The sequence below is a fragment of the Xiphophorus couchianus genome, chromosome 7, assembly GCF_001444195.1.
Source record: "Xiphophorus couchianus chromosome 7, X_couchianus-1.0, whole genome shotgun sequence".
Lineage (NCBI taxonomy): Eukaryota > Metazoa > Chordata > Actinopteri > Cyprinodontiformes > Poeciliidae > Xiphophorus > Xiphophorus couchianus.
Genome location: NC_040234.1, coordinates 124,906 through 141,672, shown reverse-complemented (window position 1 = coordinate 141,672; position 16,767 = coordinate 124,906). Strand labels below are relative to the sequence as shown.

General features: G+C 38.7%; 1 protein-coding gene across 1 annotated transcript in view; it reads left to right on the top strand.

Moving 5' to 3' along the window:
* Positions 1-433: 433 nt before the first annotated feature.
* itgb2 (integrin, beta 2) overlaps positions 434-16,767 on the top strand; it is a 28,506-nt gene continuing 12,172 nt past the window's right edge. The window contains exons 1-14 of the mRNA XM_028024275.1: positions 434-574; positions 1,402-1,453; positions 1,806-1,903; positions 3,451-3,652; positions 4,220-4,390; positions 5,744-5,985; positions 6,736-6,894; positions 7,153-7,248; positions 7,339-7,428; positions 10,020-10,157; positions 11,102-11,289; positions 12,170-12,402; positions 14,267-14,486; positions 14,614-14,825. Of these exons, the coding sequence (XP_027880076.1) occupies positions 449-574; positions 1,402-1,453; positions 1,806-1,903; positions 3,451-3,652; positions 4,220-4,390; positions 5,744-5,985; positions 6,736-6,894; positions 7,153-7,248; positions 7,339-7,428; positions 10,020-10,157; positions 11,102-11,289; positions 12,170-12,402; positions 14,267-14,486; positions 14,614-14,825 (2,227 nt within the window). The 5' untranslated portion in view covers positions 434-448. The remainder of the gene's footprint in view (positions 575-1,401; positions 1,454-1,805; positions 1,904-3,450; positions 3,653-4,219; positions 4,391-5,743; positions 5,986-6,735; positions 6,895-7,152; positions 7,249-7,338; positions 7,429-10,019; positions 10,158-11,101; positions 11,290-12,169; positions 12,403-14,266; positions 14,487-14,613; positions 14,826-16,767) is intronic.

Genomic DNA, 16,767 nt, shown 5'->3' with positions numbered 1-16,767 from the left:
AGGTAATTACCCCTGAGCAACCACAACACCCACTCAGTAAAAACAAATTAATCAAGATTTAAAAAATTTAAATATTAAGTTTAAATTATCATTTTTCTTGAGATTCACGTTAAGCCTCTGCAGGTGAGCCTATTTGCTCACCTGCAGCATGTGGAGGCTGTTCTGGAATTGGTAGCAGTAGTGATGTAAATATATTTTTTTGTTTTAGTACCTTTAGTCTTTTTCTTACATCATGATTCAATAATGATTCAGTGAACCTGGGATTCAGTTCAAATAAAATTCTTGCTATTATTCTTTTTCAGTGGGTGTTTATAGTGAGTTATCAGCCCATCTTATTCATGCCAATATAAATAAAAACAAACATAGTAAAAAAAACCAGTAACTTTTACCATGTCAAAACAATGTTTTACAGTAATAGTTTGAGGAGAATGGGGAACTTCGTGTGTGTATGTGTGTGGGGGAGGGAGACGGGGTTTGGGGCGAGGCTCAGTTCTCCATACTGTCATACCCGTTAACTTCCTTGTCTGACAGCACATCTATCTGCCTACACCAGAAAAGCACCATCTTGTTAGCGGTAAGTTTGCTTTCACATATTTTTTGTAAGTAACCACTTTTGTTGTCTCGTGTTTTTTTCCCCTTTGCTGTGCAGGTTTCTGAAAACAGTAGGAGTGATCTAGAGCTTAAAAATGATTTAGGCCCTTTAAAGCACTAAATTTGAGGGCTTAAAAACCCCACATTTGAAAAGGTCTGAAACACCCTTCAATTTATTGGAATTTTGGATTTTAATCTAAAATTTTATTAATTGTCTTGATTACACCAGTGTCCTCGTCGACATGTTGACTTGCAAAAAGTTTCCAGTATTTTCACCGGTACATATGTGCAAGCATACAGAAAATGGAACATTTTTTTGGGCAAGCCATCACTGCTGTCACTGCTGCCATCACTCTTTATTGTTAATTTTACAGCTTACTTATATTTGCTTGTCATAAGCAATTTATGTAACTTTATGGCCACATTTTACATCTAATTGTTTACCAAAATAAATGCGTGGAAGGTATAATGACTGAAACAAAAGCTTTTTTAGAAGATGTTAACACATCTTGCTAATAAAGGAGTGAGTTGCTTGGCTAAATCAGAAAGAGGAAGTTCACCGATGAGCTGACACTATTGTCAGCTTTTTCCTTTTATGGTGTAAACTTAACAAGTTGCAATATGATCTCTCTGAATTTATTATTTGTCAATTTAACACAGAACTTTGATGCCATGATGCTGCAAGAACCATTATATTTTATATTGTAGCTTTAATTTTTGTGTTGTTAAAGAGATTTACTAGTTGTGTCTAGTATAATGTTTTAGTGTAATCTTGGAGTTAATTATCTTTTGTATGTTTTCTGTCATCAGAGTATGGACTGGTGTAAGCTTTCACTTCTGCTCCTTATGCTGGGCAAACATGGTAGGTTTGAATAATTAGAAAAAATTATTGCATGAATAAGTTTTATGGTATGTTTTTCCATGAGGGCAACAAATTAATTTAAAAAAGAAAGGTCTCCATCTGAACAATATGTTATTACTTAGTTTTGTTTGTAGTAAGGCAGGAAGCCTCAGAGTTTGCAAAGGTGTTTTATAATATAAACACAGAAAATTATGCAGATAAAAATATTTTCCATTCTACAGGCATTACCCACATTTTACTAATATATTAAATATCTGTAGAAGGCTGGAACAAAACATTAAAAGTTCTTATGAAACATTTTGGTTCCACACCATGTTACGTTTCTTACATGTACTTTGTGGTTTCTTTGAAGGGCTGTGTCTGCAAGAGGAAGTTTGCTCAAAGTCAGTGATCACTTCGTGTAAAGACTGCATCACATCTGGGCCATTCTGTTCATGGTGTAAGCAGCTGGTGAGAAACAGTTATTGTATCAGTAGTTTAATGAAAGTGGCTGGATGTATTAACATTATTTATATGCATTTATGGATCTTTATATTTACTGTACTACAGGCAGTCAGCAGTAATGTGTTAATGATTACAAAGGTTGGTCACTGTTGCAATAACATATAAATGCATTCCTGGCATATTTACTTTAACTGTCACTCAAAAAGCTTACATGTTAGTCAATGGGTCCACCAGTGGACACCAGTGTCAACACGCCAGTTAAAGGCTTAAAATGTATTTACCCCAGTGCACAATTCTTTTCCCAGATTTAATATGATTAATATTAGCCACCCCAAACACATATCCTTGTTAAGTTTCATAGTAACGGCTACCTCTGCAAGGTTTTAAATTGTCCTATTGCTGACATAGACACATTTAGTTTGTTTGCACCACAAATGTTTCCATGTCATAACACTTCACTCATCAGCACATATATGGTAATCTGCAAACATCATTTGAGCAGCACTGGTAACAGGAAGTGAGCTGTTTTTCTGGTGAATATTCCACTTTTAAATATATCACCATTGAACTGAGTCATATAACAGATAAGTTGGTGTTGAACAATCTCACCCTTATACTCACTCTATTTTTACTTGTCCTTTCATCGCCACTTCTTCGTCACCAAACAGGAAGTTTGTGCAACTCTGAGTTAAGGCCCTATTTTACCCAACCTTTTTTCCTGTTTCACAATAGACCTTGGTTTCATGCAACTGACTATAATTTTCCAGGCTCACAGCTCCATTATGCACTATGAACTAAAAAGGCCAATATGGTAATATTCAAAGCTCCCAACTGTATATCCAGGCAGAATATGTTCTGGCTAGATAGGTGGGAGGGAAAAACGTCTTGCAGTTTAATTTTGAAAAATGTTTTCTTTTTTGAACATGTAGAAGGTTGTCATCAGTGTTACTTTATTGAAGTCATACTTCCATTAGTAACTTAAAGTAGCTATGCAGCTGGTTTCATATGATTTTAAACTAACCCTAACACACTAAAAAAACTAAAAACATTCCTCCTCCATCTGGTTTAAATAATTCACAGACTACAGTCTCCATATTTTATGGACGTTTCAACTGTCGAATCAGAGACATCAACCAAGAAAATAATACACCTTAGCTAAACATTTAAAATTATTTTTCATGTTGTTGAGCAAAACATGTATTTCCTTCTTTCACATAACAGGACACCACTTGAAGGGAGATCCTTTGCTGTCCAACACAACTAATTCTTATTGTTTTTTCTGTGCTACAGCTTTGAAACCAGAGGTTTAAAGACCCAACCACACAGGAGTATTTTCTTTTAAAATGGAAAAGTTTTAACTGTTTGTGGAAGCACATAGAAATGGTGTTTTATTGGCCCTAAAACATGTTTTTTTTCTCAAAGTGAATATTTGGGGGTAGAGTATTGCACAGTTGTTTACCACCGTTTGCAGAGACTGTCAGCTACTAATGCTAATGTTTGCTCTTTAGTTTGAAAGATAATTTCTGATATTTTGTTGTTTGGCTTTCATATAGAATTTTACCAAAGCTGGTGAACAGGAAGCAGTCCGCTGTGACTCTCGAGCAAAGCTGATTGCAAGAGGCTGCGAGAGAGAACAGATTATTTCTCCTCAGAACAAAGAGGACATTAAGCAAAAAGATCCTTTATCCCAATCGTTTGACAGTAAAGAACCTGTCCAAATGACTCCACAAAAAATCAACCTGATATTGCGACCTGGTGAGTACAGTCAGTTGTTACTGTCCATATATTCTTTTTTTTTTCTCCCCTCCAGGAGGTCTTTTGTGGGCTCTAGTGTTCCTTATATGAGAGTAGGCTGACAGGAAAGGGGGAAGGAGAGGGGGGAAGACATGTGCAAATATCACCGGGTCCGGGAATTGAACCCGCGACGGCCGCATCGAGGACTCAAGGCCTCCAAACGTGGGTCGTGCTATCCCCTACTCCACCACAGCATGCCCCTGAACATATATTCTAACATATATATTAGAATATATATGTTAGAAAAATTTTGTGCTTATTACATTGAGGAGTAAATGTTATCATCCTTCAGAAAACTCATCTCTTATTTTATAGATTGCACTAACTGTCATTGTATGGTTATTGTGGTGCCCATAACCTACTTATTGGTTATGGGAACCACAATAACCAATAAGTAGGTGGGTCCATGCATACAGCAGATTGTAGCAGAGCAGGAGCTTCTCAGTGATGACTGTCAGGGTTCTTTCTCTAACTGAATTCTTTATGAGCACTGAAATGGAACTAATTGTATCTTGTCTTTGCTTCCAGGGCTTCCACACAAATTCAATGTGTCCTTTAAAAGGGCTGAAGGTTACCCTGTGGATCTTTACTACTTGATGGATCTCTCCTACTCCATGAAGGATGATCTGGCTAATGTAAAAAAACTGGGAGGAAATCTTTTTGATGCTTTGAATAAAATTACTAAACATGCTAAAATAGGTAATGCATTCTTAAAGCATTTCTCATCAAATGCACAGAAAATTTCTCAAATTGTTTCTCAATACTAGTAAACAAAGTCACAAACCAAAAAAACTGAGATTCTAATTCAGTTCTTCTGCTGAATTTAATCTTTTGGAATAAGCAGCTGACGCTCTACCCATTTGGAAAACAATCAAATGGGATACTTAACAAAAAGAAATACTTTGGGAACCACAGACACGAGAAAGTTTGATAATTTACATATAGTAGAGGAAATTCAATGTTTGGAAATTCCACACAATACATACAACATATAATCATATTTAAATATTTGTGAACATATGAAAATACTCTGAGGCAGTCTTTTGACTCATGTTACCCTGAACCATTCCAGGAGTCTTTTCACTTTCATGTGTGTTCACATGACAAAATGTCTGTCACTGGTCAGAAAAAAACTGACAAAATGGCAAGAAAAGGTCCTGAAGGTTATACAGATTTTTTCACAAGTTAAAGTGTGTGTTAAAGTCATTAGGCACCTCTCAACAAACAGTCACCATGCAGCAACAAGTCTTCATTCTTTCCTTCTTGAAGTCAGTTTCTAATGATCCAGTACCAGGGGATTCTGGTTGCTTTCATTTTTGTGCCACTATTGTTGATACTGTAACTGTTTAATATGCATTTTTTGCTGCTCTCTGCAGCCACCGATGTGGTTCAATGTTGATGTGAATTTTAGCAGGAGTCACTTTTCCACAGTTTAGAGTGATTGAGGTTACACTTTAGAGCAGTGGTGCTCAAAGTGGGTCCTGGAGGGCCGGGATCCTGCATGTTTTAGTCTCTCCCTGGTTTAACGCACCTGAATCCAATGATGGCTCGTTAAAGGCCTATGAAAAACATAGACATGCTGAGAAGGTTGTTACTACCACCAGGGAGAGAACTAAAACATGCAGGATGCCGGCCCTCCAGGACCCACTTTGGGCACCCCTGCTTTAGAGTATAACTATAATGAAAGAATGACATGAACACTTGTTGATAACCATTTAAAATGTCAAAACAAAATAGTAAAACGTCTGTTCCTGCAAAATTCCTCCTAGCCCAAAATGAGACATTTATTTGTTTGTTTATTTTCATGTTTTTCTGCTGCTGCTTTGTGTGAAATAATGAAAAATATTTTAGACTTTACTTCAATGTGAGATTTGTACGCACAAAGATCAACAGGACCTTATCTAAATGACTCTTTTTCACTTTTTTGAACTATAGCTAAAGTTCTTTTCTACAACTTTCAACAAGTTTGGCTGACAAAGTTCTCATCACAGTACATTTTATTTGACTCTATACTTTTACTAGACTTCTTTATTTACATCTGTGTAATTACAGGATTTGGGGCCTTTGTTGATAAGACGGTCCTTCCTTACACCAACACCAATGAGGAGAAACTCAAGAAACCATGTGATGAAAATGAGAGTCAATGTCAGGCTGCCTTTGGCTACAGACATGTGCTTAGTATGACACCGAGTCGGGAGACGTTCACACAGAAGGTGACAGAGCAGTTTATCTCTGGGAACTTAGACTCTCCTGAAGGAAGTCTTGATGCCATGATGCAGGCTGCTGTTTGTGAGGTAAGGACTCCATCAAAGAGTGCCCAGTCATTTACAATCTGATAATCAGTGAAACTGCATAAGAACAATTGTTAAGGCTTGTTTCCATGTAAGTGAAAATACTCCAGATGTAATGTAATTGCAGAACCACTGTGGTAGAAGTTCCATATGATTTAAGCAGCAAGTTTACGGTTTTATTCACAAACCAGTATTGGTTGAAAAAAAAAATGATTGCCCATAATTTGGTAGCTAGAAGGGGCAATTAAACCCTCATTCCCTTACCAAGGGGCCCACGGTAAGGAGCTCCCCTTACCATGGGTCTTAACCCATGGTAAGACCCATGGAGTCTTAACAACAAGGAGACTTAGACTTAGACTTGTACTTTATTGATCCCTTGGGAAGACTCCCTCAGGAAATTGAAGGCAGACGCATTGAGAATCCGTTCAGTCATTTTTAGACCGAGGGCAGCCAGACTAATGTATTTTCCTAAATTGTTTTTGTTAGGGCCCTCCAACCGCATTTGTTGCTGCTTGTGCCCCCTCTAAATAAAAAATAAACTAAATTATTGATCAAAAAACTCAAAAAAGGGCAATTGGGGCATCCAAGGGGCATTTCTGACAAATGCCGTTACACTAACTGATGGCGCTGTTTGTTTCATTCATCATCAGTGCAAGTATCTTATTAGTTGTACTCACCGTCATTGCACATTTTCCAATGAAGATGGAAGTTTATGGTTGTAAGACATTGTTCCCTGTCTGACACACTTTACAGGATAAAATAGGCTGGAGGAACAACAGCACTCGGTTGATTGTACTCGCCACGGATGCTGGATTCCACATGGCTGGGGATGGAAAACTAGCGGGCATTCTAGAACCCAATGATGAACTGTGCCACATGAAAGACAACCTTTATGTAAAAAGTAATGAGATGGTATGTATGAATTTGTGTTTTATTTCAGACAAAGAGAAATTAAGCAATGAATTTAAGGATGAACAGTTTTGTCTTATTGTTTTAAGTATGTCCTGACACGATCCATGAGGGGTAATTGGGTAAATGACAAAAACTAAATACTGAAATAGCTGCTGACATTTCCCTTCTTTTTAAATTTTTCCTTGCTTCATAAAGACACTACTTCTTTATTAAAGTATTTTAATTCTAATTAACAAATTCTTTAATTCTCCTGTGCAGGACTACCCATCTGTTGGACAATTAGCTATGCAGCTGGAACAAAACAATATTCAGCCAATATTCGCTGTAACAGAAAACGTGAAGAATGTTTACATGGTAATGTTGAACACTTCTTTTAATGCTGAAAGTTTTAACAGAAAAAATGTCAACTTAATCTAAAATCTGTTCATTCCATTCTTTTTTTAGGAACTCACTAAAATGATTCCAAAGTCAGTGGTGGGAGTCTTATCATCAGATTCAAATAATGTTGTTCAGCTAATTGAAAATGCCTACAAAGTAAGTCTGTTGTTTGTTATCTTGTACTTTTCTATGCACACGTCAAAGAGACTTAGGCTGCATTCAGACCAACCCAGGATTAGAGTTCTGAATCAGACTCTAATTCGTTTGTCTAGAAAGTCAGATTTTCTTGGGAGGTGAGAATGCAAATTTGAATTTCAAAACGGACTTAAAAAGCAAACTCTGATCTGCCTAAAAACCTCGGTCTCGGTCTGGTTGAAGTGAACTCTAACACGGTAGAAAACCTGCTGAAGTTAGCAACAGCAGGAAGTTAGCTACAGTGCAGGACATTCTGGTCATATATTACTCTCTGCTCTGCGGGTTAACGAAGATGTTGTGTCGGTTGTCATATCAACGAGTTTGCGCTTAACACTAAGCAAGGAAAAGCAGAATATAAATGGCTTGAAGATGTTTTACAACTTTTTGTCAGCTTATTGTCCCGTTGCCGTGGCGCTCTGCAGCTGCTGTAAATTTTAAACCTTTAATAAATGACAAAAACTGAAATAACTGCCTCGTTTGTTTAAACATAATCATCAAATAGGATGGAGGAATTTGCTTAGTCCTCTCTTGCATCTTGATAGAAACCAAACTGTTTATATCAAGGGAGAAAACTTACAAACATCAGCAATGTCCTCAGCTTTAATTTAAGCCATGTTTATAAGAAATAAAGGCGCTGCGATCATTTTTTGATTCCTGCTCATCCCGCATTGGAACACCCTGGTTTAGTGGACAGACTCACCGTGTAGTAACGGCGCCTGCAGGAACGCTCCTACGCTAGCGTTAGCGGCTAACAGGCGATGTCCAAACCAGTAATGTAGATTGATGAAGAAATCCTACAACCGCTAAAATCTGACACTGCTCCAATTTTGTTTGCTTTTTGTGAAGAAGAAAGTTGCGCTGGTCTTCTTCTGAGGTTTTGTGTCAATTTCTTCAGTAGTTCTTGGTGCAGCACCCCCACAGGTGACAGGGGGAACACGTTTTTCAGTTAGTTTTAGTCTTTTGACTCAGTTCAGTGTGAATGCGAACTAGAGTTCTGAAAATGTAACAAATGTTGCAATTTTAGTCCCCTATCGAACCGAGTCTAGCGGACTATCCGGAGTGAATGCACCCTTAAAGTTGAGAGCAGAAATGAGCGGCCCTCGCACCTTGGCACTGCTCCAGCCTTGTGGCAACCATGGGAGCTCCACCAACATCAACATCCTGCTGCCATCTTGTTTCCGTCCTGCTTCCATCTTGTCACCATCTGCCAGCCTGTTGCCAACCTGAATGCTCTCATGCCGTTCAAATGCGCATTTGGGTAATTTTGAAAATATTCAGGTCTGTAAACTTATACCAGAAACCAACCTTCCAACCAAGAGTTATTGTCCCTTCCTGTTTTGTGACAACTGATTATTGAGGACTTTTAAACAAGTCATGTATGGTTGTCAACGGGTAGTGGATACTATTTCAATCTTGTATCATACACAGGGAGAAACTGGAGGACACAATAAATAATTTACTGCCTGATGACCCACAAAAAATCAGGTGATGCATCATGAGATATAAGTCTTGCAATAACCTATGGGGCGCACTGAGTCAAATTCCAATATAATCCGATTGGGCTCGTCAGAGGTTAACCAAGGTCATTCAGATTCAGTTTGGTTCAAATCAAATGATGCATGTTTGATTTAGAGCCACCCATATGTAAACAATGAGGGATTGAAATTCACTATAGCACCACACTCACATGTTCTAGTCACAAGTCCATCTTAAGAGAAGCAGTCAGCATCATGTTGTTCTACGTCATTAGACAGGTTTAAATCTGTATGAATCAAAAAAGGCATACAGAATCTAACAACATTATTTCCTGTTTAAAGTAATTTCTGCACCTCGAAGGGGATGCTAGGTCCCACCTGGCTTTGATGATGTCAGCATTTGACCACATATGATTGTTGGACACCTGAGAAAGATCGTTCACACCAAGTTTTGTGCATTTCAGCACATGTGGAAGTTACAGAGTTTCAAAGTTTTTATGCGAAAGCCAGCTTTGAAGCCTGGCCCCGTCCATTTAGTATGCATGAAAACTCAAGCTTTTGATAACTTTCAATCCCCTTTGCTTTAAGGGCATATTGACCAAGTATGGGACCAAGTATACTTGCCAAAATCCCTCTGAGAAATTTGTTAAAGTTCAACATGCATGAAAAGTGAAAAACTCTCAAAAAATATTTGATTCAAAATGGTCAACTCCTTGTAGGGTTTAGTGTATACTGTCAAAAGACATTTTTCTTGTTTGAGTGGGTTCTACCTATGTACAACATTTCAGCTTTCTGTAATTTACCAGGTGACCTATCTCACATTAGGAGGTTCTGTACAGCAGCTTGGTCACACCCATTAAATTCAATACAATTAAGATATTTAAAATATTCAATATGTTCAAATTTTGGATACAGTTTCTAGAATTTATAAGCTTCCAAAGGGATTTTTTTTTGTCTGAGAATCTTTCTAATAAACATTACACAGGCCTTCACAGTGCTTTTGCTACTTGAGACTAATAATTGTTTGCTGGTTTTGCAAAAAAATTACAAATATGCCTAATCAGTATATTGTTGCAGAACCTGACATCTAAAGTCACAGTGACTCATGACATTCTTCCTGACAACGTAAGAGTTGAGTACCTGGCACTGTGTGATCACCGAATAAATGACAGCCCCAATAAAGGCGTCTGCGATCAAGTGCAAGCGGAACAAGAGGTCAGTGTTTAGAGATTCTTTTATTCTGTCATAATCCAGTGAAAATGAACCTTTTCAGATCTTTGAACCTGGTTTATAACATCAGATAAAAGATGTGATAAACTTTTATCTGGCAGCAGATTTTAGTGCAATCTGCAGCCAATCACAGATTTGTTTGACATTTTTTACAACTGTTGACACAGATTAAATGATTAACTACTGTAGATTTTTTTTCCCAATAAACCGTTTGCGTTTAGCTTTCTTAGCCCTTTATGTTATATAGGTGTATGAAACATGTTATGGAACTGTAGTCATTTTCCAACCTTTCCAACCTGCTAATACTGGAGTAGGAAGGGAAATCTAGATTTTCTTTTGCAGCCCTCACTACATCTAACAAAACTCATTATTTGCTAGCTTGTTTGTGCCATATTTAGAACTCTGTTACTTTATGTTACTGTTACTTTGAAGCTGTTACTGTGGTTACAGCGTGAGCGCTGTGTGTCCGGTTCTGGGGGGAAACTGTTGGAGCTGCTATCTGTTAGTGTGTGTGTGTTTTCCAACTGGCAATAAAGCTGAGTTATAAAAGACAAAACTAAAGCTTGTTTTAGTGTGTATGTAAATATACCTAAGTGTTGTGTTGCTAAGTTTTGTGGGAACACTAAAACAATAATGTTAGTGGTTCCATTCTGGCTTAAGCTCAGAGATGCTGCACAAAGTAATTGCAGACAGAAAAATGTTCTGTAAGTGCACTTGCTGTTGTTGTAAAACATCAATGTTTTAGTCTTGGAACAACCATAAAATAGAAAGGGACAAAGTGGTAATGTTAGGCATTAACTGGGCTGGAGCTCTAAAATTCTTTGGTACAGAGGCATTTTACACATTTAATTTTGAACTGGAGATGTACCATGGGAAGCAGTGCTTTAGATAGCTTGTTAGCTCTGACAGATGCTTTGCTCTCTTTACAGATATCTTTTGAGGTTACTGTGACTGCGGACACATGTATGATGGAAAAGTCCTTCACCATCAGCCCACTGGGAATTAAAGACAAACTGACGGTAACCATTTCTACCAACTGTGAGTGCCAATGTAATGACATTGAAGGCAACAATCGTCACTGTAACAATACAGGAAGCATCACCTGTGGTATTTGTAGGTAAGTTTTCTTCCTTAAAGTCCCTCTTTTAATATTTTAGTCACATAATGATGTCTAATGGAAAAATTTGTTTTCAGTAAAACATAAGTATTTATTCAGTATTGCCATAGGAGTGAGACATGTAGTGGGAGGCCCAGATGGTAAGTTACCCCTAACCCTAGGCATTTGAGATCTTTGCTGATTGTTTTAAAGCCTAGTTCAAACAGCACGATTTTGGAATAGTTGGCCAATTTTCAAAATCTGAGAAGCCACACACGAACCGATTAAAAATCTTAAGTATATCAGGTTTGATCATACCATGTGTGGTGTCCAGCCACAGGGCAGGAGCAACATACCAAACACAAACCGATTTTACTCACGAACATTCGAATTCCAGATAGAAAATCCCATGAAACCCTACCATCCTATACATGAATTTAAAGTAAGCAAACGATTTCATCATTTCTTTTTTCTGTTCATCTTTGCCACAGGCAAAGTATCATCATAGAACCTCGCTTCAGTATTGTCACAATTTGGGCAAATGTGAATGGATCCATTTGTATTGATTTTGATAAAAATGAGTACCTTAAATAACTTTTTTGTCATATAGATTATATCGAGATATTATTTTGACAACACTATAACCTACTGACAGTTTTTTTAAGCAGGTAATTTGTAATCGTCTAAGTAGTTAGTACATTGCATCTGGATTTTCTATCAGACTGGTGAGGTGAGCCTCAGCCCCTCTCCTTGAACAGGTTTACCTGGCCAAATGGATGAATATAATGTATGGAATAAATATTTTTATGAAATAGGTAAAGACTGTTAAAAACAAAGCCAACTGTAATTAATTCTAATTTTGATCTGGTTGTTATATTATTTTTAATATTTCGTTTTGCAGCTGCAATCAAGGTTTTGTGGGTCAGTTCTGCAACTGTTCTGTTGGGAATAAAGATGAAGGCTCTATTCGAGCATCCTGTCGGAGGCAGAATGGGACAGAGTGTGAGGGTCGAGGAGATTGTGTATGTGGCAGATGCCAGTGCCACACTACAGAGCAAGGAAGCTCTTACCATGGAGACTACTGCGAGTGTGATGATGAACACTGTGAGAAGTATGAGAACAAGCTATGTGCAGGTAAAGTATTTTTTAACAGTTTTTTTTAAAGTAGATCATATATTTTTATATCAAAGTATTTCTCAACCAAAGACTTCCAAATAGATATGGGACCTTTAATATACAAAGCAAATTCAAAGTGGAAGTCATAAAGGTCATTTATAAACCAAAGAAAACATTTACAGCAAACACTTGCAAAAATAATTATATTTGCAGTTTGGTCTTGCAAGTATTACTATTAAGCATTTTTTGAGCTTAACATAACATTTCAAAATATATTTATTTTGTGTTTAAATACAACCATCTAAATGCTTTTAAAACCCAACATGTCTTTACATTCCATCCTGCTGCTCTCCAGCTAATGAATGTCATTTGTGCTCATCCTGGCCAACAGGATCTGTACTGTTGTTTCTGTTCCCAGATGCTGGTTAAGGCCAGAGACAGCAGGCATAAATTAAGCACTCTGGGCCTGAAGGTTCATTTTAACCATCCTTAGTTCTTTCCTATTAGAAAACATAACCAGCAGAAAGTATATACGTATATATACTGTATATATCACCTGAAACCTGACAATAAGTCATATACACCCACATCAGCGCATGGGTAAACCTCCTTGGTCCGAATGCTTCATCCAGAAGGTCTGGGCTCTCTGCTTTTGAGAAACAATTGCTTCCTGGAGGTGGGGACTCTGTTGAAGTTTTACATTTTATGAAATCACTAACATTTGGCCATGATGTATGCCATGCGCCAGTTCAACTCTGTGTTGCTGCAAGGAAAAAAAAACTTTTAACAAAGACAGTTAAGACAGTTCTTCTGATTCTTGAGCTTTATGGCTTGCTGCAACAATTAGAACAGTACATCATGCACTCTATGCAAGGCTCTGAACAATTTGAGTTTCACAGTCTTTTATCAGTTTTTAAACTCAATCACAAATCACACAATGTCTAATACACATCAATTTAAAACATTCAGGAAACTCATAACCCTGTGATAAAAAATCTATTATGTCTGGTCTGACAACTCAAACTAAATAGCTCCCTTAGCAAATTCCTCTTTCCGGACATACAGAATCTAGTGGAATTGCGTAGGAAGGCAAATAGTCAGGCTACCTTTAGCCTAACTTAAATATCATTTTATCAAAGTTTTCTCACCATAAATTTCCTCTCACTGAATGATCAAGGCCCCAGGGGTGGATGAGATTCGTCTGGAGTTCTTTAAGGATCTGGATGTTGTTGGGTTGTGTTGGTTGACATGACTCTGCAATATTGCAGTCTGCCAATTTCCGGTCCCCCTATTCAGAAAGCGGAGGCCACATAGTGTGCATAGGAGTACCCACGTCCAGTACTCAAAAGTTACCATCCCTCAAGTTCTAGATGTATTCCCTCTTCAACTCACTGGAGTCAAATGGCTGAATTCCACCTTCAGCATCAGTCATTCAGCTTTGCAGAGGCATTTTAAAACAGCTGCAGTATTATTCTGCAGCTGTTTTAAAAGTCCAATCCTTCTCAGGAGAGGAGGATTGGACTTTGACACCTCTCAGTCCAGCTCATTTTGGGCCTGCCAAAGCCACAATGGTCCTACTTTGAGTGTGTGACTGGGGAGAGGGATGTCAAGGGTTTTCTCCTTCCTGCTACCTGTGCACTTGATCTAAAATAAACAAACATACTGTTGATGAAATAAATTTTAAAAATGAATACTGAAACTATTACTTTTAATGTAATACATTTAAAGTAATAGTTTAAAACCCCTTAATCTCCACCCCTGGAAAATGCAATGGAAAAATTAAGAAATTTAAGAAGCCTCAAATGAAGGAGGTCATTATTAATGTTGATGAAAATTAAAGTGGAAAAAATATGACAACCTGTTGAATTCTCATTACTTTTAGGACATGGTAAATGCAACTGCGGAAAGTGCCAATGCGAAAAAGATTACCAAGGCACTGCTTGTGAGTGCAAAATTTCTGAGGATGGCTGTCGTACACCAGACAACTCTGTTTGCTACGGCAGAGGGAATTGCATATGTAACCACTGTGTATGCAAAGGGGGATATCAGCGTCCATACTGCAAGGAATGCAGTGGCTGCACTTCTGTATGCCTGACGAAACTGTAAGAAGATTAAAGTTACTACTTTATTTTAAGTTACTTCCAGAATGTTAATGGTTCCTGTGAAAATTCTATGCCTTATCTTATTTATCTGTTGTATTTTAACCTGTTCTATTTATGCTATTCTCAGGAGTTGCATTAGTTGCCTTGGCTTGAGTCAGTCGAAAGAGAACTGCAACAATGTTTGCAACAATAGCATTTCAAAATATGAGAAGGTTGAAAAATTCAACTTGCAGAGCAAAGAATGCCACCAGAAGGACAGTGAGGGGTGCTGGATCAAATTCAAGCTGGAGCAGTTAACTGGAGAGGATAACTACAGTGCTGAAATTCTGAAAAAGAGAGGTATGTCACTGATTGTCAGGTTGTTTTTTTGGTTTTGTTTTTTTACCTATTTGAATAATAAACTGCAATGTTAAAGAGGGGTGGCCTGGGAGTCCAACCTCTCTCATTGAAAGGTGTTAGACACTCTTCCACTCTAGTGAGAGGCCCCAGGCAGGAGTGGCCATACTTGTTGCTACCATCTTGGCACCTGTACATTGGGGGGACGGGTTCTGACTGTTGATTGTGTTTACTCGCCAAACAACAGTTCAAATTACCCACTGTTTTTGGAGTCCTTAGAGGGGGTACTGGAGACAAAAAAACAAAACAAAAAAAAAATAACAAAGACAATCAGGCCTAGGGTGTCCTGGTGCTCTTGGCACCAGGACACCCTAGGCCGCCATTTGTTGTAGTGCCATTGGATTTGTGGCCACATGTCTTGGATGTCTTGAAGAGAGGTGCAGAGCTGTCCACTGACCACTACCTGGTGGTGAGTTGGCTCTGATGGTGGGGGAGGATGCAATATTGCCTGGACATTGGGAGCAATCCCCCTGGATTGACAGACTGGGGTCTCCCTATTCCAGGGGTCTGCAACCCACGGCTCCAGAGCTGCATGCGGCTCTTTAGCGCTGCTCTAGTGGCTCTCTGGAGTTTTTTCAAAAATGTTTGAAAATGGAAAAAGATGGGGGTGGGAAATATATTTTTGTTTTAATATGGTTGCTGTAGGAGGACAAACGTGACAAACATTCTTAACATTTTCCAATGCTATAAAAATGTGTAGAATAAATATTAAATTTCAACATTTCTGTCAACAAAGATTTGCGTCTTAGCCTGCAACGCACGTTTCTTCCAGCTGGGCGGGGCGTGAGGCAGGTGGGTGTTGTAAACAAACTGACGGGTGTGTGTTGGGCCATGGAGAGCAAAGAGGAAAAGAGAAAAATAGCCGAGGAGAGATTCTACAATTCTTAGACTGAATCATTTGCATTCATTGCCAATGCGGAAGGTTTACCTGAATGTTTGCTCTGTAGTGAGAAGTTGTCAAATAACTAAAAGAGTACCGTACTTTCCAGACTATAGAGCGCACTTTACTATAAGCCTCACCTACAATTTTTTTTAAATAACTGGAAACGTACATAAGTCGCACCGGGCTATAAGCCGCATGGTTCAAAGCATGGGGACAAAGTAGCGGTTTATAGTCTGAAAAATATGGTAATGTGGAAAGACATTTCCAGGGAAGGTACATTAGCTGCTGCATCAAGATTAAAGTTACATCTTACAAGCCCGATGTAGAGAAGCTGTCCAGTGATGTCCATGAACAGAAGTCACATTAAACACGTAAGAACAGGACTTCCGGTTTGGGTCATGAAGGAGTAGGCAGCGAGTGTGAAGAGCTCTGACTCAACTTTTAACTTATGAGACCAAACCTTATACCTTTACCACAGAATTGTTGTATCTTGTACACATTACCGCGTTGGACGACTTTGGCCGGTTAATGGCTACCTCCAAGCAAAAACAAACCTCCTCGATAACCACGCGGAACACCACTGCTAGCAAGTCAGCCACCATGGCCTCCGCAGCAACGCACTCTTCGACTCAGCCCCGGTGCTGGAGAGATCACACAGGGTGGGCGCAAAACCCAGCGACGCTAGCCGCCCTCCGCGCCCGTTTGTGGTATGCTTCCAAAGACACCAGGAGAAGGAACGGCTACTGCAGTGGGCAAGGCAGCACACAAGCACCTACCAGGGCGCTACACTGAGAATATACCCCGACTACAGCGCTGCTCTGTCGAGGAAACGTGCTGAATTTAATGGCGTTAAACAAGCACTCTACGAGAAGGGGATCAAGTTTCGCTTGCGTTACCCAGCTATCCTACGAGTCTTCCATAAGGGAAAATCCCTCGACTTCAATACTCCGAAAGAAGCATGAGCTTACTGCAATCAGCTGGTGGTTGGGGAAGAGGACTGAC